This window comes from Anguilla rostrata, chromosome 3 (assembly GCF_018555375.3).
Source record: "Anguilla rostrata isolate EN2019 chromosome 3, ASM1855537v3, whole genome shotgun sequence".
NCBI lineage: Eukaryota > Metazoa > Chordata > Actinopteri > Anguilliformes > Anguillidae > Anguilla > Anguilla rostrata.
The window spans coordinates 24,645,399-24,666,306 of NC_057935.1; the positions used below are offsets into that span (position 1 = coordinate 24,645,399).

Sequence of the window (20,908 nt, forward strand, 5' to 3'; positions counted from 1 at the left end):
CCCATCTTGGGAAAAACTACATTCTGAACATCCTAGGAGACCTGGTGAGAGCCGGGAGAGAGTTAAAGAGCTGGACAGACTGAAAGAGACTCAGACCGACATAGATTCCCCGAGACTTTGAGGGACTGAGAGAGACTGAGTTAAAGACTGGGACTGAGTTAAAGAGCTAGACAGACTCTGAGAGAATCAGTGAGACACAGAGAGAATCTGACAGACTCTAAGATCCTGAGAGCCACTTTAAGAGTCTGAGAGAGACACTAAGAGTCTGAGATAAACTGAGAGACAGAGAGACGGAGCAAGACGAAGAGATTGAGAGAGATGGAGAGATTTATATACCTGGAGAGAAAGGACGAGTTAAAGAGCTGGACAGAGAGAAGCCTGTGAGAGAGATTTAAAGGTATACTAGGAGACAGGAAGGGAAGGGGTCTTACAACGTAGTACTGCGGGAGGCGGGTGAGCTTGATAAAGAGGCGGTGCTTGGACAGGCCCCCAACGGGGTGGGAGGAGGTGTTGGAGAGGTGCAGGGTGTCGCTGCACAGGGTGGGGAGGTGCTTCACCGACTGTCTGCACCGCTGTTCCCCCAGCCAAAATCTACAGTCAACGACAAGTCACCACGGTCACCATCACACATCCTAACAATCACAAATCAGCACTTCTCCATTTACCACCACAGACACTATCGCATTCAGCATCATTCACAGCAAGTGCAGAATCGGGGCATTGAAATCTACGACCGGACAATGCGGAAAGAGGAAAATAACAGTTAGCAGACAACCGTCTGGAGCTGAAAATCAACAAAATAGATTTTCGCACTCAATTTTCACATGAGCTCTGTCACTCGACCTCTGAATGTTTTAGTTCACACAATTAACCGAAACATCCCATTAGTCAGTTCCATAAATAAGATCAGAAAAGGGCATTCAATGTAAATAAACCACAATTATTTAATTATCGCTTATTCATTAAAATTGTTTTCTGAAATTGACACAGATTTATGACCCCACTCAACAGTGCATTTGCCTGACGCACACAAGCTAGTGTAAAGTAATGCAATGTGGCAAGAATGTCCTGTCAGTTCTAACAAAAGCTTTGGAAAAATAAACTGAAACCCCATTAACTGGGTAAGTAAAGCTATGGAAGTACACTGAGGGGAGTGAGGGCAGTAAAGACAAGCTCTTACTTGAGTTGTTGCAGCCAAAAACCAATGCGCTTCGAGTCATCGTTGATGGACTTTTCCATGTCATCCAGCACAGATTGGTCTATGGCAAGTCGGAAAAACAAGGGAGCTATCAACATTCTCTCATCGTACACAGATATTTGTGTTTACAATTAGCTAGTGCAAGTCAATTCAAAATATGAATCTTTATTCAGAAAAAAAAACTTCAGAGTGTTAGAGTCATTTTTTCAAATCATAAACTCAATATCAGTTCATTATCTTAAGTTATTGCATTGAAATGGAACTGACATCAACCCTGACCTCGACACATACGCACAGAAAACCATTTCCATTACAACAGTCAGAGCCCCGGACGGGCTCCAGCACTGATGCTTACCGACTCCGTAAAACATGGGCTGGAACATTCCGGAATGCAAGTCCACGTATATATGCAGGCATTCCGAGCGGCCGCACGGCTCCAGGACAGGAATGACCAAAGTGGGGAGGGCGGTCTCAATGAAGGCTGGCACAGAAGAACACAGCTTCAAACATTGCACCTCTTCACTGCCTAATAGTCATTTTATTTCTTCCCTTTTATTTATGCTTAATTTTATTGAGGTTACAAACACAATTTCTAAATTTCTCAAAGATGACCCTCAAGAGGTCACTGCAATACTTCATTTGCAATAGGCACAATACAAATAAAAATAACAGAAAGCAGAGCATATATTCACACACATGTAAAAATACAGTAAACGCAGATCATTCCCAATGATCAGCATGATTCAAAACAGGTATGCACCTCAATTTCTGTAGTCGATCCCAAAACCCATCTTTACCAAGGCAACATTTGGATTAATCATATCTCAGGTTCATTATCACTATATCATGTTACAGTACAGGCTCATTCGGGTTAGCTTTGACTGTGCTGCATGTAACAGAATCCAGGAATAATGTTTCATTTTATCTCCAGCACTAGTAAGTCACTTTGGATAAAAGCATCTGATAAATGGCTAACTTGGAAATTGCAAACGGAGAGCTCTAGACTACTGTACAAGAGTAGGCCTCATGTGGCGATGCATTTGCGGTGCACGTCGCTGTCCGGCCCGCAGAGAAACTCACAGTTCTCGCTGGCGTTGTAGCTCTTCACTACGGCCTTCAGCTCCTGCAGCTTCTGATTGGAGCGCGCGTGGACGCTGTCAATCAGGAGCTTCTCCACCGACAGATGGTCGATCTGCAGGAAGGAGCGATGATAACAAACACAGCGCTGGGCCATTACGGCAGATGACACAGTCTCCGTTTATGAGCGCGAATGCATATGGGATTCTCAGCGGCGCGGGTAAAGAGCGTCTCCAAAAGAGCGGTCTTCCCCCATGGCTGAACGTCACCATGCCAACCGGCTTATTCTCGGTGGTTAAACAATCTGGACGTACTGTCGCTATTTACACAGTGTGACTGAGTACAAACCGTCCCACGAAACAACTAGGCACCAGATGCATGGAGACACTTAAAAACCTCCAGACAAGTTGTTGATGGATTATTTTACATACGTCTGTGTCATTAAAATGGCCCCCGCTCACCTTCATGGCTCTCTCCATTAGTCTTGAGTCACAAGCAGGAAGTGGAGGATCATGGGATATTTGCAGGGGTTTGGAGCCGTCGGCTTCATCAATCTTGATGTTGACCTTGTGCACAGAAGCTATTCCAGTCTTTCGGCCTAAAACCTGTTGGCTGGGGGGTAAGACAGAGCGTTTAGAGAGTGCATGGGGGTCTGGCATGGCTTCAAGCTTATCTCCCTTTAAAATCTTTATATTTATTATTTATAAATAAAATGATAATTTAAGAAATAAAAATATGTAAGAATAAATACAATGGAAGATCAGATTCAGAAACAGTATAGCAAAACACTAATTCAGGTCAAATCAAGGTTGTAACACACCAAAGCAAGAAAACATATAGTAGTAAAGAGGCCATTTTTTTATATATCTGAGGTGATCTGGCAATGCATCAAAGCTGTCTGGAGCCTTGAAACTAAAAGCATTATTACTAGATTCTAGGAACTTAATAACATTTTCTTCTGTGATGCAAAGAGCAGGTAAATTTGTTTACTTCATTCTTTTCTCTGGTTTGTATTCAATTGACCAGGCTTTCTTATCCAGAGCAACTTACACAGCTTAAGAATTTTATACTTATACAATCCATCTTACCCAGATGTATATTTTTGAAAAGTACAAGGATGCAATGGTAGTGCCACACCTGGGAATCAAACCTGCAAACTATGAGTTACAAGTCCAGGTTCCTAACTATTAAACAACACAAAGGAAATGGAGGGATGAAGATGGCTTACTTCCAAACGGAGAGGGTGAGGCACTTGGCGGGCAGGTAGCGTTCCACCTGGACGAGGTCACCCCAGCGTTCCCGGATCAGGGTCAGCGTCTGAGAGTGCAGCACCTCCAGCTGCAGCGACAGGCAGAAGGAGTCTGGGAAGTCCCGGTTAAGGACGGGCAATAACGGCACGACCAAACCACGACCACGCCCAAAGTCCAGAGGGAACAGCGAAATCGAACGAAAATCTAACGGACGAGTTTTCATGAACCCGACAATGGGCGGAGACGCAGAGCCTTGTTTGAAGCAAAGGCATCATCTTGCGCTGCGCAGCAGAATAAAACGACTGGTGGAAATAAGTGCTTCACTGATGGTATATGATAGACTCGCACTTGACCTTACGGACGGCTCTCCTGACTGATTCGCTGGGCAGCCACTGGAGGCCAGACAGAGGCTGCTCCATTTGCGAACGGAGCCAAGTCAGCAGAGCTTTGGCCAATTTCAGGTGCAGTAAAGCCTGACAAAGACACACAGTGCCAAAAGCAGCAGGTTGTATTTTGTCAAACACATTAAGGAGCAATGAGACTAATCTTTCTTTTGAAGGTTTATCCTCCACTGATCTGCACCTCAATAAAACTGAGTGTTTATCCTCATTTACAAATAGGCCAATTTCAGGTATTACATTAGATTCACACTCCAGTCAAGCAGAATTAATCACGTGCTAACATAGTATTGTGTTGTCCTGACCCACGGGGAATTGACAACCATGAAGAATACACTGGAAATATGACAATACTGCCGTATATTCCATTTCTCTAAGCGATGTCATGATAAGATTTAAACACCAACAGAGATTATTGAAAGGCAACAGAAGTAAATAAGCTTCTGTTATTGAACAAGCACAATTTATTTTTGTCTAATAACTAAAAGTCAAAGTAAAAAGCATTGCCATCTTAAGCATTTCATGACACAACATCATTTCGAATTTAGAAAAATCTTTAAAAAGCCAGCCACAAAATAATTCAGAGAAGAAATGTTGGCGTCTTTCTCGTTCGTAAGTGTGCAGAATCCTGCGGCCCCTCAAAGCGAAGTCAAAAAAGCAGGAGCGGTTCATTAGCGATCCTGAAACAAAGCTAAGCGGCCCTTCAAAGGACTTCAATAGGCAATCAGGAGAGGCTCATCTTGCTAATCAGCTCATTATCCGCCCTGCCTCCTGCAGCTAATGCTAACAGACAGTTCCTGGCTCCTTATGGAAATGTGTTTTTTTTTCGTCTCCGCAAACGTGTCCGAAAAATCAGGGTGGGACTCTACGGCAGCATAAATGCTGCACTGCTGCAGTAGTTTTCCCAACACTCCTGGTATCTTCCGTCCAAGAAACTCTGAATTTTTTTGAACGTTTAATGGCCGTAATTTCTCTACACACAGCAAAGCCTTATTAATTATTAATGTTAACGGAGCCCTGGTTTCCAGACATATGGTGCTGTAAAAAAGAAAAAGACACTGGAGAACACAGGACTGTGCTTTGCAGGTGCAAGGACAAAACATTCCAAGATTGGGTTTCAGTCGGCTGTTTTCCAGCACGTTCCGTCCGAGGATGGCAACATACTTTCCAGACAGGGCCACTGCAGCATGAGGATTATGACATGCACAAGTTTGTCACGACCCGTGGCGGCGTGATGAAGTTTTTGTTGCTTGGAAACCAAAAGGCAGCATCCTGAAAAGAGCAGTATTGACTGAGTCAAAAAAAAAAAAAAAGCCCATGTCATTATCAGTGGCACGGAGACTACACAAGATCCAATACCCCTGTGCACCAAAGGGCTACAAACAAGGAGATAGCATGGCAGCAATCACACAAAAAATCAATCACTTGTAATAGGTTTTGTTCTGTTAATTTCCGTTTGGTTTCTGTTCAGAATGTGCGCCTTGTGAGAGAACTTGGATAAGATCACAGACACTTGATAAGCTGCCTGCTGAGGAGGGGTCTACGTGTCCAATCATTGTGCGGTCAAAACAGAACTTTTCGGCACATCTTCTGTGCTCTGGTCCTTAAAAGGCTCTAGCACAGACAGGGTGGGTCACACTGCCCAACTCCACTACCGAGATTTCGGGAGCGCATGCACAAGGCAGGATGAAATACACCTTTATTAGGACCCCTGCAAGCACACCAGCTAAATTACAGTACTACATCAAACAAATTAAGCTTCCCTAGAGCAGGGACATCCAACTGCAGACCTGAAAGTTGCAGTGTCTGCTCGTGTTTGTTGCATTTCAGCACCGGCTGTTTAGGTCAGTGACTGGTTAAATGAGTCCACACATTTACTTCCAAGGCCTCATTTTGCTACAGATTAATAGGACACCATAAAAACCTGCAGACACTGCAGCCTTCCAGGACTGGAGTTTGAGATCCATACCCAAGAGCAGGGGCATCCAACCTTATCCAAAAAAGACCGGAGTGGTCTTCAATCAAGAGCTAGATAAGTAGAATCAGGTGTGTTAGTGCTAGTCTAAAACAAAAACCTGCAACCACACCAGCCCATTTCCGATATGGACACACCTGCCCAAGAGACAGGATTTCACCAACAGAGGGCAGTGTGGAGGCGATGGGGTGAGAGGGACCCAGGTGCAGAGTGAGACCTGATGAGTGTCTAAAGTAGTCCTGCTGGCCCGCAGCCGCAGTGAAAGGATACGCAGGCAGTTGTACATGTCCTGCAGCGGTTTGTCATCAGCAAAGAGGCGAGACTGCACCAGCTCGTGGATGAAGTTCACCTGCATGCTGTGGACCAGGGCTCGGCCATCTGGGGGTCGGTGGCAGGTTGGCAGGAGGTTGGCGGGAGGGCGGGTAGGGGTTTGGAGATGGGAGAGAAAAAGTTATTTTACGTTTACATTGATAAACTTCTCTGTCAAGTTATAACTCAAACCGCAGACCACTGATCTGTGAGGCACATCAATAAGGCATGAGAAATTTCAGCCTATTTGACCGATGGAATGAGATATCAGAAAAAACTTGACACAAACAAACTCATTTGACTGAGATGGGGTGAATTTTTCTTTCAACACCACAAACGGGAACAGGGAGCAAATGACTGGCCATGAGGCTTTTGCATCTATATAGGTTAGCATCTTGGCAATTACTTTCAATGAGACCCTGCTTCAGTGCTCTCTTGCCCATATAGAATAATGTCCATGTCAATCCGAATTGGTTATTGGCTCATATTTCCAACTTAGGCTTAATCAATTACACACAGTTAATGAAATTCTGTAATCCAGGAAGACTTGGTGACATCACAGAACAGAGCAATGTCAAACATTCATTGGCAATGTTACCAACTTATCAGGGCTGTGCACCCGGTAGCCAACAACAGGAAATTTGGGAGTGCCCCTACCACAGCACTTTAACACACTGGCCAGGCAGGTGACCTCGTGACCCCAAGGCAAGGCCCCTTTATCGTGAATGTACATCCCAGAATCCCCGGCCGTCTGCCCACAGCCTCACCTCCCGTCTCTTTGTCTTCCACCAGGATCTCCAGCTTCAGTAACCTCCAGGGGATGTCCGGGTCGTCCCCCATCACCGTAAGCGTAGCCTCAAACTCGCCCTCCACACGAAACTTCACTCGCCCGTTAGCTTAAAAAATAAACAAACACACGTTTCAATTTTAAATGAACCACAGGGTTTTTCCAGCATTGTAAAATTTTGGACGGGCCTCCGAAACGCAATGTCAAAACAATCTACTGAAAAATTAGAAAATGGAATTTAAATCTCCATTTAAATAAAAGCCCATTTTAGATGTGCGCAAGAGTGGATTGTGGTACAATCATAGACTGTAAGAAAATATATATATACTAACAAAGTGACTGTAACTTTCTCTAGGCTTGTGAAAAGCCTTTCGAAGCCAAGGAAGTGCAGTTTTGTGTTGCCATGTTGTACAAATTGGAGCCAGAGACGAAGCAGAAGGGAAATGATCATGATCATTCAGTCCAGGCTTGGTCTGGGTCATCCAGTAAGCGCGTGAGATACCGACACCTATCGCAACAACATGTTCTTGTGGGAAAAAACCATTGCCTTTTTCACCGCATTGGTACCACTGACTTACACGAAAACGTGTGGCTGAAAGACCTATACTGGCGCCAACCGCAGTGGTGCAAGACAGCCACTTCGCAACAAGACCAGGAAGGAAGCTTAAAAATGAAGCCTGGCCTTGGCCCCTTGGGCACGATGAATTCAGCCACCCACACAGGGTGTATCAGTTGTGACAGGACAAATGGGAGCTGGCAGAGCAGTCGGCATGGGAACGAATACCAAACCCGTTAAACCAACTGCATAGAACGCTGGGCAGCTGTTTTAGAACACTGGACGACAACTGTTCCGCAGCCGTTACAGTTCCGTTGTGAGTTGTGACAGATGTTTGGCAGGTGAAGCACTCCAATGTATACAAGCTTAGACAAAAAAGTGCAGGCACTGGGTGTCTCGTGGCGTAGCCTGTAGAGTGCTTTCCACATGCTCATTGCGAGCCGCGACGTCGGCGGTTCAAATCCGACCGCACAACATTTTTTCATGTCTCTCCCACTCATCCCCGTTCTTCCTGTCTCTCTACACTGTCCTATCCAATAAAGCTGAAAAAAGCCCATAAAAATATGTGCAGGCACATTTTCAGTTGATTCCTAAGGAATTAAATTCCAGTACTGGTACTTATTTCATGATAGTTTGTGAAAGATATTTGGGCACATAAGTGTGTAATCCTGCATTGTGGCAGAGCCCTTTGCAGCATCTCAAGTAATACCATCTCTTAGCCTCACTGAAATAATACAAGCAATGTCAGTGGCAATGAACTATAATAAATCGCAAAAACTACAACCAGACGCATATAAGGTTAGAATTTTCTTTCCTCCCACAGCACCCCCAAGCCAGAGAATGGACTTCGTCACTTTGAAATACGCAGTCTAATTTTTTCTTTTTTTTGCCATCATAGCCTAACTTGCCAAAGATGAATTGATGAGTTTCATAATTTTTACTTAAGTCAAATACATCAGAAAACCAACATCAACTTCATTCTGCATTATTTCAATGCACTATAAAGTGGTGCACGCACAGGCAGCCATTAAGAACTGAATCTTGGTTTGTTTCCATCCAAATAAACAGGAGGACGACACAGAGTGGAGCAGCTTTCTCAAAGGAGTCATTACTTTGACGGCTGACGGCAGTGCCTGACGCCTGATGTGCTCGTCACGGACTGGCGGGGTTACGGACAGGGCTCTTTAATATTTAATGGACGGCATAATAAATCTACTTAAGATTGTAAAATAAAATGGAGACTGCAGTGAGTCGTTCAGGAGTGGAGAAACACTTAACACTAAACAGTGCGCGCGCTGTAAGTGGGACAAAAAATCAGTGAGGATAACATTTTGGGCACAAAAAAGTACGACTGGTCACATTTGTCGGCAACATTGCCCATCTGCATTACCTCAGAATGTTGCCAGTGTAATGACATTAAAGGCAAAGGCAATTACCTTTAATGGAATCAAAGTAAGATCCCAACCACATTTCTGTTATTAATACTGACAAACTCTTAGCCATGGAAAAACTGCTACTGAGTAAAGTGTCACCCAGGGAAGGGGGGGATGACTACGACACACACACACACAGTCCTTACCCACGGTGAGGTTGGCCAGCTGAGGGGGCAGGTCTGTGGTGACTAGTCGATGGCGTAGGATCTGACTGAGCTGGTTCAGGGTGGTCTGCTTCTCCCCTCTGGTGATGGGGTCCGGGGGGATGATTTTATCCTGCAAGGATACCGCAGAATAGTCAGTGGACTGTTGTGTTCGGGGCACACAGCTGTATTTAAAGTCAAAATTTCACAACACGGGCACCGATGGGTCACACGTGCCAAGAGTGTGAGGCTGATTAAGTTCATTCTCGAAAGGCATTAGTTAAAATACTGCTTTATTTTTTTACTTGTTATTTTTTGTACTACAATAGATCAGAACTACAACAATTTGAAAGAGTCAAGCTATGATTGGTAGCATACAGTGCTTGATAGAGAAGATAACGAAGGCAAGACAAGATTATTAGGCAACGGGGGGAAGGAAACTGGCTAAATGACCACTAAAAGGAAACTAAATGAGAAAAGGAGTCAGGGGTGAGACAGAAGTACCACACTGACACAAACTGCCTCGGTAATTAGTGTGAATTTGCGCACGCTAGGCAAGCAGTGCGCCCTCCAGACTGGAGGTCTGCTATGAAGACTATCCATTTACACTCCTGTTCCATCTCTCCAGGGCTGTCTGTATTCTCTCATTACTTCGCACACTACTTGGTTCATTTAAACTAGAACTCTCCCACTAGTGTACGGCACAGCCAATTTGCGCCTTGAAAACAAGGTATGTAGACACCGTAGTCCTCCAGGATGGTAAATGGTAAATGGACTGCATTTATATAGTGCTTTTATCCACAGCGCCTTACAATTTTCTGCCTATCATTCACCCATTCACACACACACTCACACACCAATGGTGAAAGGCTGCCATGCAAGGTAACAATCAACTCATTGGGAGCAATTAGGGGTTAGGTGTCTTGCTCAGGGACACTTCAACATGCCCAGGGCGGGGGATCGAACCGGCAACCCTCCGACTGCCAGTCAACCGCTCTTACCTCCTGAGCTATGTCGCCCCTATAGGACTTGAGACGGAGATCCCTAAACTTCGGCTGTCTCATTAAAAGAGGGTGGCACAGTGCCCCACATCAGGTCACTTACTCTAATGCAGGTGGGCAGGCGAGGGTACGACCCTGTGGTCAGCACGTCTATGGCAAAGGGGATGGCAAAGCTGGGCAGGCGGGCGTGAACCAGGGCATCCCTCGCCAGCGATGCCAGCCGGTCAGCTGTGTCCACAAACAAGAAGGCCTGCTGGTCCAGGAAGCTGGAGATCATCTGTTCATAAGGACACCAATGTGAGACTGGCATATTTCACTTTTTTCACTACATACACAACAGAATGACCAAGACTGGACAACCACTTGTGCAGAAATATGGATTGTGCCTAACCAGAGCTAGACAGCTGGTACCCAGCATTTATAATTATTTGCAGTCACAATAGTAGCAAGGATAGTAGCCTAAAACAAGACTAAAATTTAAAAAAGTACATACATGCATGAGACTTTTTTCAGTGAGCCTGGTTGCAAAATGCAGGTTTACTGCATGCACACTGAGACCTGAATATCTATGAGGAAAGCAAGATGGCGTACCGCACACTTCTCAACCTTCCCGGCGTTGCTGGCCCACTTCACCAATGCCAGGAGGCGCACAAACATCTGTCGAGTACGGCTCGCGAAGTGCACAATCTCAATTTTTCTGTGAGAAAAAGAGAAAAGAGCCAACATGCCAGCGTGCAAAAATAAGTGAGTTGTAATACAACAAATAACTGTGCTCCACTGGGTTACCAAGTGATAGCTTAATGTACGGGAGAGTCTAAAATACATTTCAAGTGTTCAACAGAGAAAAATCATACTCACTGGCAAAACACTTATCTTTCAATCAGAACATCACATCAAAGATGTAGTAATGTTGAAGTGTTCTCTAGTACCCTCCACACTGCTGCAATAAACTGTGTTATGTTTAACAGTGAGGCCCTAAGTCTCACTAAGAGACAATCTTCTTAAAGTTTCTGTGGTAAGGTGTAGAGATTGGCCTCTTTTGATTAACTTACCTTTCCCTGTCTGTCTTCCTGGGTAGCCTGTAAAACAGAGCATGGACCACTTTAATAATGTAAAACCAGAAAAATGTCTTTAACTGTCAATAAAAAGGCAATCTGCATCCTGTAAGGCGGTCGCTGCGACCTCACAAAGAAAACACTACAGAAAACAGCCCAATTACTTCACAAGCAGATACGCTAATATGCCAGAAAAATAACCTCAGTTTCACAAATGATCAGTAATAAGGTATACGTAAAATAATCAAGCCAATTAATGTATACTGGAGTGGAAAAATGTATAGCCTGGAGCTTTCCATTGCACGCAACAACACTATTTCTATCACTCGGATATATTATTTCAAATGTTTTTTTTTACCATCCAAATGAGATTCAGCACAACGTAACGATAAAAGCCTAAAGATAGGCTACTTGTCCCAGGTAATAATCATATTTTGATCAAAGTGGGTTCATATCTAATGAACAGTTAACAGTTATCACTGCACATATTTGTCTGTATCATCCCATAAAGTGCCTCCATATTCAATGACAAGTTAACAACTAGGTATATCATTAACTAATATATCATACTTAAATCTGCATCTAACCAGTTTCATTCCAAAAGCCAGAGTCATTTCATGTTGTTGCACAATCCAAATAATTCTCTGACAGTCCCTTTGCGAAGGGAATTTAAATTTCACTGACTTATTTATCGCCAGAGCTGATACAGGCCTACCAAAAATAGTGTACATTATTTATGTTGACACAGTCTTAACAAACAGAAAGCAAACCCCACTGCGCTGAAAATGACACGCTGGTGAGAGATCCCACTGCTTCCACCACACAAAGGTAGTCCATTACATTAATCTAATTCCAGCCCGCCCGGCTTCACCTCAGCGTACTTCCAGAACACAGTGTTCCATTTCATTTAGGTGCACCAGATAGACAGCCACCTAGAGCTCAATGTTCTACTGCATGGCCACATCTAGTAACAAATCCCTGTTATGGTTCAGTTCTCTCTGTCTTATGCTGCAAATCAATTCCAACATTCTTCCTTTGTTTTTTTTTAAGTCTTGAAATTGTCTGTTTTGCATATTGATAAAAAATGCTTCAGCCCCAATCAATCACAAATTCACCAAGGTAAAAATGTATTTGATTCATTTTAATTATCTTTGAATAGTCTTGAAAACATTTATTTGTATCAGAATAATGTTACATATAATAATCACTTTGTATGGCTCCGTATAGAGCAAAGTACTTGAGAATACTAGACATGCATTTGTAGGAAAACCTGAAGATGGTATTTTAGGGAAGCATTTAAAAAATACTTCAAATGCATTCAGAAAGAATCGGATCTTTTTCCAAATAGCATAAATAAAATAGAAGTAATTATTTTGCAATATTTTATTTGAAAATATTCAAATACACATAAAATTGCATTTTCATTTGCAAATACTAAAATTCAAATTTGACCCAGGTCAGCTCCATATGGTTGCAATCAAGCTAATATCATCTACAAAGCTTCTTGTGCGTGTGGAATTAAAGGCAGTCATTGAGTAGCTCCAACTGGGCTGCCTGGCTGCAGTGGGTTCTAAACATGCAGACTGCAGCATGCAGCTGCTGCAGGCCTGTCTGACATCAGCATCACTGCAGCCAAATGCTCTATAAGAGAACCGCTCAACATGAATTGTAAATAACACTGTGTGGAAAATAAATAAAATACATTGTGTGTATGTGTATGTGCATGCATGTGTGAGTACAGAAACAATTATGTCAGTCATCAAACTTTAGAGCACCAGAAAATATTATCTTTTTTTGTTGTTATCTTTTGTATAGGAAAAGGTTTGAGTAGTGATTTTCTCCCCATTGTGGCCCATATAACACTTTCAGGCTGGGACATGCATCCACTCTTAAGGTCCAAAGAGTTTATAAACACTGCTCTACTGCAATGGCAATGTGGGAAGTGGACACTGGTTAATTAAGGAAAACAGATCTATGGCTGGGAAAACCCATTTACAGTTGCTGTAAAATTCCATGAAAAAAATGATAATTATATAATGATAAAAAACCCAGAAATGTGTTTTAGTTTATAATTATGAACATCTTTTGGGACCTCTTTGGAAGTTAGTAGCTAGGTCCTTATGTGCAGTTGTTGCAACATGATAAACTACTGACTGTGGCCATTAACACAGAATCTGCACATAACAGCATTCATGCTCATATGAAGTAAAATATAAGCTCTAAGGCAGGCAGGCATGCTACTAGCTCAATTGACCAGATTTCATACAAAGTCCCTGCATCAGACATGCCCAACATTGAATAGTGCACACAAGTGATGCCACAATAAATCACACAACATTTGGTATACAGACTGCAATATTTAAGTCATGTCATGACCAAATCACCTAAATGCTTGAATAAAAAGCTTTATGCTATACTTTCCCTAAGGTGTGATCAGACTATCAAAAGAATGAGGACAAATATATACCCGTGAGTACCTGTGTGTAACTCCACAAACTCGTTTAATTACATATAGCCGCTATCACCTGGTGTATTGCTGCACCATAATAAATATAAGTGGGTTACTGCATGTTTACTACAATACTATTTCACAAATCTATTTTATGGGCTACCCCATTAATGCCATGTTAGAGAAAGTTGCAATTCCCAACATTACATGACAATACCAAATAGCAATTCTCGAGATGTGCAAGCGATTCACTTTGCAACGCAGCGACCTGTACTGTCAACTAAGATGGGTTGAAACGTGTCATTGTTACTTCTACTGTTAAACGTTAATCTAGCCAAAGGAAAAGCAGCAAAATGATTTTAACATTGTGGGAGCTTTGGACAGCTTAGACTAAGAAAGCAAGGGAACAAAAAATTACCAGGAAGTAAGGTATGTCATACACCAAGTTGGGCTTTGGCGAATCATCGCACACAGCAGTTCCCCCCACTTTTCACTGAATTTAACCCGCGTAGTAAATTAAGACACGTTGTCGTGAAATCACATACGTTGATATGACGACTTTGGTAAAAAAAAAATCCAACTGTACCCCGGTGGGTTCATACTCACAGTTCAGCCAGCAAGGTAATTTCATGATAGGTTCTCTGCAGAAGGAATTCTATCAGCAGGCTGAGTCGGACTCCATGCGTTGCCGGGACACCCGGTTGAGCAGCCATAGGCGCCGACGTTGGACCCCCGATTGGGACCAGTTGGCCTTCAGATGCAATTTGCACTGGAGCCATTTTAACAAAGAGATTGGAGCGATACACCTAACTTAGCTAATAGGGTATCTTGCTTCACAGGCTAAGAACCTAGCTAGCTTGATAGATGGACAAACGGTTCGAACAAAAAGAAAGATAACGAAGACAGAAACCTTCGTTTATATTAGATTACTTAAAGAAATAATTGACCCTCAAATGTAACACTATGCCCTGCTCGTTTCGATCAGGCACTTGCGACTTCGCCCCATGGAAAAGCCGGCATTTACCGCTGTTAGCTATATGTTATATTGTAAAGACTGCAACTCTTCAGCCCCGCCATCATTTCGCTTTCACAGGAAGTGATTACAAATAAAATAAAACCAAAGACCCGGATGCGGAACTGATGGTAGGTCAAAAAATAGCCAATCAGAACCTTTGTAACAAATTAAGGGACCTTTGTCAAATAGCATCACCATTTTAAGTGTGACAGACAGTCTGGTACACGGCGTACTTGTTCAAGGCTGTATAATGAAAAACAAAATTTACTATTAGCGAATTATTTGCAGATACATCGGATAATTTTCAAAACTTCAAAAAACTGTTTTTGAATTTAAAAATAATTGCATTTGCAAACTGTTTTTAAGTGCATTTTAACATTTCCATATGAGCATTTTAACATTATTTAAGGTAAACACTTCAAGACATGAAACCTGGCCATAATTAGTTTACTTATAATAATATAATTATTATTAAAAGTGGTTTAGCTGGTCATGCCATCTGAAAACCGCTTCAAAATATTTTCCCCATTGCATACAATTTATAAACTTCTGGTATTGATGAGCCTATTCGCCTACTCATAATGCTAAAGTGCCACATTTTTGGAAATACAGTGAATGTTCTGTAATTTCATTATAACTGAACTTTATATTTTGAGCCAGTACAATAGTCTTGTAGAGTGGAAGTGCAAGTCTTTGGGCTGAACAATGGCTTTTAAAATTGTTACTGAGGCCTTATATTATAGCTTGGGCACATTTCATAATGCGACATAATGCAAAATACTGCCACATAGACTATTTTGTCAGGGTCAGCAGTTGACATATTGCCGGATTCTTCAATTTCCTAGAATAAATTTAATGTAGATTGTTTTTTTCTATTTCCTTCTCTTCCATTTCCACCCTTTTTGTTTTGAATGGACATTTTCTACCACAAATTTTATATTGTATCAGGAAAAAAGGAGACTAAGACATTGGAAGCTTAGCTGTGCATGGAAAACACTCTTAATTATGGATTTAAAGACTAAATCTCTTCTCAGAGTCACACCAAACAAATCTTTTGCCCAGGTAACAAAACATAATCAGTGCTCGCTTTTTCATGAAAAACTAGAGTTACATTACATTTAATTTGGCAGATGCTTTTATTCAAAGCAACATACAATAAGTGCATACCAGAGGTTGTTAGAACAACTAGAGAACACAGGCTAGATAAGGTACAATTCTCATAAAGTATCAGTTATCCATCCAATACATAGTCCAATGTTTTTATCTGTTTACAGTTACGCTGTACTCCTTCTCATGTGCATTGATATGTCACTTACACAATGATTCCTTTATTTGGGCACACAAGTAATACCATCTGCCAAGTCAAAAGATCATTTGTCCTTGTGTAGACCTCATCTCACTGATGAGGTGTGATACTACTGTGATAAGTGGAGGGAAAACAAAATGTAAAATGCAGATTCACCAGGACTGTTCTTTCACCAGCAAATCTTAAGAATACCTGTATACGTCTCACATTGTAAATTGCTGTTTGGGCAAAAAAAAAAAAAAAAAACCCATGAAACACAATATAAGATGGGACAAAAGGAAAATTCTAGAGGATTTGTCATTTGTCAGTGTTATGTGTGTGTGCAAAACAGTGCACACACAGCAGCCCAGGAAGGGGCCTGTGTGGCAGGGGTTAATCCCGGCCTGGTCGGTAGCTTCACTGTGGCAGTGAGTCAGCAGTTGTGCTTCTCTCGCTGGATCCAGTCCTCACAGCTGCAGAAGTATGACTGACTGTTCCCACAGCATGAATGCCCAGAGAGTTCTGTAAAGTTCCATCAGATCAGGCGACGTGTCCATTCCATAATCCTGGGTTTTGGTTTAGGAGTTTCACACTCAACTGTGATGACCTGGAATTAATTGATAGCCAAAGGTTTTTCACCTATGTAGAGTGACTGTAGCCCTTTTGAGGAGAGTGCCGAGTATCCTCATCTGCTCTCTCTATCGTGTAGCATGAAATGATGGAAGGAGTATTACAGGGGCAGCCAGCTGGTGCCATTTGCGAGTCAACACTACTGCTGGGTTAGAAGAAACCACAAACTAACTTGCATCCACACACAATGTATGTTTGAGCAGTCAGAACATCTTACATTTAAACTGTACTTCTCATTAAAGTATTAAGAGTAAGAATATGGAATGTCTATGTCGCTTCTCTACATTCATTATTGATCTCTGCTGTAGAAAATATTACCACATAAGACTTATTTAGATTATTGCTCATCTGAGAAGCACAGGACCTACTGATTATTCTTGCACACTTTTTGATAAGCATAATCCATTTGAATTAACTTCTTGGTCATACAATTCAAAAACACACACGGGACTGGTTTTACAGACAGAAATTAAGCTTAGTCCTGGATTAAACTGAGTTTCATATATAGAATCTCAATTCAAAATTGAATTTAGTCTAAGACTAGACTTAATCTATGCCTGTGAAACAGGCCCATGATGTTAATATCCATGAATGCCCACCTAACAACTTCTGACTGTTAATGGTCCCATTTGTTATGTGTATAATTCATGATCTAACCAAAATTATGTTTATTCTGGCCATCAACAGCAAATTATTATGTTATGTTTACACTGAGTTTAATCAGGACGCATTCAGACTTCACTGGCTGCCGTTGTCTTTTAACTCTATTTCTTACTTAAACTTCAGAGAATAAACCAGCCAGATTGATTTTTAGCCACCCACTATACAAGGAACACAGTTGAAACCAACCTCCCCTGTTTGATTCAAGTGCTTTTTATTCATATATTCATCTAGTGTCAAAAGGTCTTCTTTCCCCAATCTGTCCCTACTTCCTTGTTTGCAAACATCAAACAACAGTAGTGCATGTGGACTTCATTCCTATGTCTATATATTATTTAGTTATTTTGATTAAGGTTTTTCCAGTATTTGTTCCAACTGAGCTTGATAGCTCAGTGATAATAAATCAAGATCCGGAGTCTGAATATTCAGTCTTAAATGCTGAGTACATCCAACAAACGGTCACCTATGTTCATTAAGACAAATGTAATCCATTGTAGGTAATTACAAACACCGGACTGTGTTTACACTATGAAGATCAGATTCTGTACGTCACTGCAAATATAGATAATTCCCAGAATACAAGGCTCCAACAAAATGTTAGGACTATAGAAAGAGGACCACACCTAAATCACGTGAAAGGCTAAAAAGATGGGTTTTTTTTGGATTCATGATATAATATTTGTCTGGCCGTAACACAGTGATGACGACATGAACAACCGCCTGTGGCTTCAGGCATGTGGAGCGAACTGTAACAACAGGCAGCATTTGCACGGTACAGTCAGTACACATAGCCTTATACCTTGCGCACACGAACCTTTAGCCTTGTCTGCGACCAGGTGTACTGTGAAGAGCATTTTCGCTCTTGGGCGTTCAATGTTAAATTTATCCTTTCGGTTCGTGCAAAGAACCAAAATGTCATCTGTTTTAAAATATTGTATACGCGGAACAGACTCGTGACAGCAGGAGGCAACACGAAGGGTGGACTGGAACTAAGCACCTCGGCCACCGTTTTTGCAGGAACGGTGAATCGCGACAAAAGCTGGTGAACATCAGCGGACACCGGATCAAGACTGGAATTGCACTTGTTATGAAACATTCTCCAGCGCCAGAAGCAAACTCTGATTATTATTCTCCAGGAAGAATATATCAGCGGTCGGTTTCTGAAAAGTCATTTTGTAGTTTGTATGCACTGTGTTAAAGCGGTGGTGGGTCAGAGACTGCGCTGCCGCCATATTGAGATGAGGAAAAGCACTTGAGTGACTGGCTGGAGCTGAACTGACAAGAGACCGAAGCTTGCTAGTGAGTTGGGGGGGCTGCTGTTGGTGACGCAGGAAAACACCCAAGAGCAGACAAAAAGAAAAAAAAGAAAAAGAAAAATCAAAAGGAAGCGAGATCATCATTACAAGCATATTAGAAGCGAGGACACTCCATACTCATCCAGATGAATTTTTTACAACGATTTTATTAAATCAAAGTCTCTGGAATAAGTTGGTGAATAGACGGAAAGTCATATCTAATTCCTGGTAAGTAGCTAACGTTGGCTAGCTAGCTAACGTTAGCCAGCTGGCGAGTTGCTGTGGCTAGCTGCAATGCTTTGTTATATTTTTGTCTATCAAATGCGTCAGGATTGCACATTATTGAAGAACTCAGTTCGTAAGATAAAGCGCTCAAAAGGTCAGATGATATATGAAGATGACAGGCTATTGTGTGGTGCATGGATGTGTAGAAGCCGGTTGTTGCTGTATTTTACTGTGTAGCAAAGTAGGAAAATGGCTGACTGGTCCCAGTCTATACATCCCGCTCTAAATGTGTGTTATTGGTGAAAGTCCGTTGTGCAGACCTATTTAAAGATGCAATGAAGAGTCTACTTTTGCATTTAGCATAAATTATATGGTTAGACAGACAGTAGTTCTCCATTCAAGCGCAAACGCTCAATGGAATGGTTGTTTCTTGTGCTGTGGCCGGCGGTTTAAGTAGTGCTGCTCTTGGAGCGGAACGCCATTATTGAGGTGGAGGGATGGTGGAAAAGTAGGGGCTAGCTAGCAATAGCAGGCCTAGATTGAGGACTAACGTTACGCCGGAAAATATGGCCCTGTTGTTTTTTACTGGAGGCGTGTTAGCTAGCTAGTGATAAAGTATGATATGGTGACAACTGTTCGTTAATGTAATGAAGCAAAACGTCTGTCAACCCAAATAAAAACTAAACTGTTACACACCGGAAACGCCCATATGCACGCTAGCTTGCCAGCTAGATGTTAGCTAACAAGCTAGCTGGCTTTTCTATTTCCGAAAGAGCCAGCAAGTTAGCTAGCTACCTAGCAACCAAATACGTTTGTGTCATAAATTCCCAATACCAGACAAAATACGCCCAAGACATTAGGCTCATTTGAATGAAACATTATTCATTTTTAGAAAACATGCAGGCAAGTAACCGTACCTTTGTGTTGATCATATTATAGTTAGTTACAATAGTTATGCTTTCTAAAACGGGCAAAGCATTCATTTATGTGATTTGTGTTCACTGCTAGCTAACGTTTCTGGCTAGCTATTCCTGTCCTTGTCTAAAGAAAGGAGGGGTGTATCGCAACACATCTTGGTAGACTAGCAAACTGTTTTCATAGTCTGTCCAGCTGTTAGCTTGCCTCAATGCCTGGGTCTTTAAGTTGGTAGGTGGCTAGTCATGGCTAACTGTTTTTTTACTGTCTATGTTCACGAGGGCCTATGGGCTGGTAGAACTAGATCGCAAGCTATGTCAGATACTGGCTAACTATATTGTGTGCTAAGCCATATTCCTCAGACTGCTATCAGCTAGTCACTTAGTAGCAGGCCTGCACGTTTAAATGGCAACATTTTTGGCAAGATACCAGCTACGTACCAATAACTTCTAGCTAACGTAGCTATTAGCTATCACGACGGAGGAATATTAACCGTTTGCTACCAATGAAAGACAGCTAACGTTAAGTTAGCTTCGCTGTCTAGGATGTTTGCGAAATAACCATTGTGCCAGTTTAACTTGGCACCCTAAAGTCAGCCAACTGATCAGCTGTGGAATATCGATGGATATTTTCGTTCTGTCTGGTGTACATGGCTGCCTTGCAAGCAATTATTTAGGCAAGATGAAGTTCGGCTATCAAAATATGGTGGGGTAAATCAACCTTTCTCTTCACTTGATCGAAAAGATAAGGTATGTAAAACTGCCTGGTTCGCTGTCAGTTAACATGGATGCATATAATCTAAATCCAATTGATTCTAAAGCATTAGATGCCCTTGCTGATCTACGACGTTTTATAAAATAGCATATTAGGTAATCACTTGGCACCACCCATACTCCGGACTTAATATGTAATCTTGCTTCAAGATGGTTGTGAAGAGGCTTTGCACGTATTATATTTTAAATAACAACAAGAACAAGCCTGACCATCTTAAAAGGGATCTTTCACTTTCTGGGTTATACAAATAAAACAAAAAATCAGTTTTGGGTGTCTTGCCTGAATATACTATGATGCTATTGTACAAGTTGTTTAGGAATTATTTGAAATCATTTTTTGACCAATATAGCCCCTAGTGCCCTATACCAGTCTTTGTAAAGTTGGCAGGTCTTCAGAAATTTTGGTAAATGTATACAGTATTGTTCGTCACACACAAAACGTGAGCCAATTGAAAACATACACAAAAACTGAGATCATT

At 41.9% G+C, this 20,908-nt stretch overlaps 2 protein-coding genes across 14 annotated transcripts in view; one reads left to right on the plus strand and one right to left on the minus strand.

Moving 5' to 3' along the window:
• The window catches only part of LOC135250535 (mediator of RNA polymerase II transcription subunit 14-like), a 31,354-nt gene extending 16,620 nt beyond the window's left edge, over positions 1 to 14,734 (minus strand). The window contains exons 1-13 of the mRNA XM_064326896.1: positions 14,238 to 14,734; positions 11,180 to 11,206; positions 10,719 to 10,824; positions 10,231 to 10,404; positions 9,130 to 9,259; positions 6,975 to 7,103; positions 6,169 to 6,276; positions 3,504 to 3,636; positions 2,737 to 2,887; positions 2,279 to 2,390; positions 1,554 to 1,679; positions 1,181 to 1,259; positions 432 to 591 (exon numbers count right to left, since the gene is read on the minus strand). Coding sequence (XP_064182966.1) covers positions 432 to 591; positions 1,181 to 1,259; positions 1,554 to 1,679; positions 2,279 to 2,390; positions 2,737 to 2,887; positions 3,504 to 3,636; positions 6,169 to 6,276; positions 6,975 to 7,103; positions 9,130 to 9,259; positions 10,231 to 10,404; positions 10,719 to 10,824; positions 11,180 to 11,206; positions 14,238 to 14,410 — 1,608 coding nt within the window. The 5' untranslated portion in view covers positions 14,411 to 14,734. The remainder of the gene's footprint in view (positions 1 to 431; positions 592 to 1,180; positions 1,260 to 1,553; positions 1,680 to 2,278; positions 2,391 to 2,736; positions 2,888 to 3,503; positions 3,637 to 6,168; positions 6,277 to 6,974; positions 7,104 to 9,129; positions 9,260 to 10,230; positions 10,405 to 10,718; positions 10,825 to 11,179; positions 11,207 to 14,237) is intronic.
• Positions 14,735 to 17,950: 3,216 nt separating this feature from the next.
• LOC135250543 (probable ubiquitin carboxyl-terminal hydrolase FAF-X) overlaps positions 17,951 to 20,908 on the plus strand; it is a 73,078-nt gene continuing 70,120 nt past the window's right edge. For 10 of the 13 annotated variants that reach the window (XM_064326910.1, XM_064326913.1, XM_064326917.1 and 7 more), the window contains exon 1: positions 17,952 to 18,744. The gene's annotated coding sequence lies outside the window, so the exon portion shown is untranslated. Of the gene's footprint in view, positions 18,745 to 19,756; positions 20,406 to 20,908 lie in introns of those variants that run through there. The other 3 variants (XM_064326920.1, XM_064326921.1, XM_064326911.1) reach the window with 2 other exon arrangements.